Below are 3,278 nucleotides of genomic sequence, written 5' to 3' on the forward strand. Positions count from 1 at the left end.
TCATCTCAGCTGAAAGGGTGAAAGTTGACCCTAGGAAGATTGAAGGTATGATGAAGTGGCCTAAACCAGAAAATGTAAAACAGCTGAGGGGATTCCTAGGCTTGACTGGGTACTATCGAAGATTTGTTAAGGGATATAGCAGTATAGCTAGGCCATTGACTGCACTGCTGAAGAAGGACAGCTTCTAATAGGGGACAGAAGCTGAAGAAGCATTTCAGAAGCTCAAAGGAGCCATGTGTGACACACCTGTACTGGCCCTACCTGACTTCAACAACACCTGTACTGGCCTTACCTGACTTCAACCAACCCTTTATAATTGACACTGATGCCTATTACAATGGAATAGGGGCAGTATTGATGCAGAACAGGAGACCATTAGCCTATATCAGTCAAGGTTTGGGGCCAAAGAATATGGGATTATCTATCAATGAGAAAGAATTATTGGCTCTAGTGACAGCAGTCTCCAAGGGAGGCATTACCTGGAGGGTCAGCACTTCATCATTAACATTGATCATCAGAGCTTGAAGTACTTATTAGAACAAAGGATCACCACTCCCCTGCAGCAGAAATGGTTAACTAAGCTCATGGAACTGAGTTATAAGATCCATTACAGGAAAGGCAAGGAGAATGTGGTAGCAGATGCCTTGTCCAGGAGAGGTGATCAAGGCTTGGAGTGCACTGTAATAACTACCATAGTACCAGAATGGATCAAAGAAGTGATTAGCAGCTACCAAGGGGATGACTGGGCGCAGAACAGCATCAAAGAGGTGTTATTGAAACTAGACCAAATTCCCAACCTCAGTTACCAAAATGGTGCACTGAAGTTCAAAGGGAGAGTAGTTGTGGGATCTAGAGGAGAGATAAGGAAGAGGCTGATCAGCACCCTACATGACTCCCAATCGGAAGGACATTCTGGCATACAAGCAAGCTTCATGAGAGCCAAGCAATTGTTCTACTAGCCAGGCGTGTACAAAGACATTAAGATAGTAATTCTGGAATGTGATGTCTGTAGGAAATGCAAGGATGAACATGTGTCCTATCCAGGGCTACTGCAGCCCCTACCAGTTCCACAGCACCCTTGAAGCCATGTTACTATGGATTTCATTGAGGGATTGCCTAACTCTGAGGGGAGGGATACCATTATGGCAGTGGTGGACAGGTATACCAAATATGCCCATTTTCTGAGCATCTCACATCCTTTTGATGCCCCAAAGATTGCCAGAATATTCCTGGATGGAGTAGTCAAGTTACATGGAGTACCCCAAAGAATGCTATCAGACAGGGATAGGATCTTTACTAGTCAATTTTGGAGTGAATTGTTTACATTGTTGGGAGCTAAGCTGGACCTCAGTAAAGCTTACTATCCACAGTCTGATGGCCAAACTGAAAGAGTAAATCAGGTACTGGAGATGTACCTCAGATGGTATTCATATTTAGAACCAAAGAAGTGGAATCATTGGTTGACTATGGCAGAATGGTGGTATAACACCAGCTATCACACAGCCATCCAAATGACTCCCTTTGAAGCCCTATACAGGCAGGCACCCCCCAACTGGCTCTGGGACCATACACTCAGGCTAAGGTGGCTGTAGTTGGGGACTACTTGAGGGAGAGGCATAAGGTTGACATTACTCTGAAACAGAACCTGAAGCAGGCTCAAGAGAGGATGAAAAGATATGCTGATAAGAGGAAAAGTGAAAGGAAGTTTGAAGTTTGAGATTGGGTGTACTTGAGACTACAGCCTTACAGGCAAGGTTCAGTGGCTATGAGAGGCAACACCAAGTTGTCAACACGATACTATGGACCCTATGAGGTGGTAGAGAAGGTTGGGGAGGTTGCATACAGGTTGAAGTTGCCAACAGGTTCCAAGATACACCCTGTTTTCCATGTCTCTCTACTGAAGAAAAAGGTTGGGAACCAAATTACACCTGTCTTGCAGCTACCAGAGGTTGATGGAAAGGGGCACTTGAGGGTCGAACCAGTTGCAGTGTTAGATAGAAGAATAGTCAAGAAAAGGAATGCAGCTACAGTGCAATGGCTGATTCATTGGTGGGGAACAGATCCAGCAGAGGCAACATGGGAATTTGCAGAAGAAATTGGGGAGCAGTTCCCTCAGTTTCAATCTTGAGGACAAGATTTTTTTAAAATGAGGAGGCTTTGTCATGGAGTGTAGAGGAATTTGCAGGGAGATCTTCCCAGTCCAGCTTGAAGAAAGAAGAAGGCGTGTTCCAGTTTACAAAGAAGGCGCGGTCGATCAGCTTGAAGAAAGGAGAAGGCGCGACTTTAAAACCACGCCTTTTCCTAGCACAACTGAATTGTGCTTCTGTTATGAGCAAGTGGAGCTGATTATTCTAGAATCCCACGTGTCCTTACCATATTGGCCTATTTAGAAGTTAGTTAGTCCGGAAATGGCCATCAAAGGATCCTAGTGATAGCTAAGTTTTGTCATTTTTTCCAATTGGTTGTAAAAGGAGACTTGGCTCTGCCAATCTCCCTCCTCTCTCTCACACATTTTTTCATTCATTCTTTCCCCTTCACTCTGAATCCATTGTTTCTGTTTCTGTAATTGATTTCCCAAGTTATTAATGAGAAGCTGAATTCATTATTTTCCTTCAAATTCCTGTTCCATTCAATTTCTTGTTAAGAACTAGTTCACTGCTGCTGCAAATAATCTATCACCATTGATGTAATCTGGTTGTATACCATAACATTTTTTCCTTTTATTTGTCGTAAAAATGTTTTATGTCAAATTGTGTCTTTAGTAACACCAAAGAGAAATGGTACTGTAGTCAATCCGCAACACCTTCTATCAGCAATAGGTCCTAATATTCTTTCTATCAAGGGAGGTATATGAGCATTTCAAAAGTTTGGGGGGGGACAAGTGAAATAGTCATAAATCTCGTAAACTTAATTACTCATTTTTTTCTCTCCTATTTAGCATGCCTAATTAAAACAAATTAATGAGTCGTATGGATATTCGGGTTTTACCCATGTTCATATTCAACTCTTCACTAACCAATTTTTTTTTCATAATTTCTCTCTTTTAACAACTTAATCATTTTAAATAAATTTTAATTATATTTTGTTACATTTTTCTCTCTCTTCTAACAAACTTTATTATTATTATTATTTTTATAAATTGACTTGATTTATTTTATCCATATATATCATTTTATTTGGTGTTATTTTAATTGTTACTTCATTAAAGTTGCTAGAAACTTCCCTTCCTGAAGAAAATATGATTTGGCATCTTTGATATTTAGTTGAATAAAGACGCA

The 3,278-nt window shown here is 40.9% G+C and overlaps 2 protein-coding genes across 2 annotated transcripts; both read left to right on the forward strand.

Moving 5' to 3' along the window:
* Window positions 1-233: 233 nt before the first annotated feature.
* On the forward strand, window positions 234-959 carry LOC140038515 (uncharacterized). Its single transcript, XM_072083893.1, has 3 exons — window positions 234-279; window positions 347-486; window positions 603-959. Exons 1-3 carry the CDS (start codon window positions 234-236, stop codon window positions 957-959), a joined length of 543 nt encoding a protein of 180 aa, XP_071939994.1.
* An 806-nt stretch (window positions 960-1,765) lies between these two features.
* On the forward strand, window positions 1,766-2,128 carry LOC140038516 (uncharacterized). Its single transcript, XM_072083894.1, has one exon. It carries the CDS (start codon window positions 1,766-1,768, stop codon window positions 2,126-2,128), a length of 363 nt encoding a protein of 120 aa, XP_071939995.1.
* The last annotated feature ends 1,150 nt before the right edge of the window (window positions 2,129-3,278 follow it).

This window comes from Coffea arabica, chromosome 3e, assembly GCF_036785885.1.
Source record: "Coffea arabica cultivar ET-39 chromosome 3e, Coffea Arabica ET-39 HiFi, whole genome shotgun sequence".
NCBI lineage: Eukaryota > Viridiplantae > Streptophyta > Magnoliopsida > Gentianales > Rubiaceae > Coffea > Coffea arabica.

Bases quoted from the DNA above. Each gene is read 5' to 3' on its own strand.
- LOC140038515 (XM_072083893.1), top strand. From the start codon at position 234: ATGTGTGACACACCTGTACTGGCCCTACCTGACTTCAACAACACCT. The intron at 280-346 runs GTACTGGCCTTA...ACAATGGAATAG, and splicing joins ACCTGACTTCAACAACACCT to GGGCAGTATTGATGCAGAAC. The intron at 487-602 runs GTCAGCACTTCA...CTGAGTTATAAG, and splicing joins AGGGAGGCATTACCTGGAGG to ATCCATTACAGGAAAGGCAA.
- LOC140038516 (XM_072083894.1), top strand. From the start codon at position 1,766: ATGAGAGGCAACACCAAGTTGTCAACACGATACTATGGACCCTATGAG.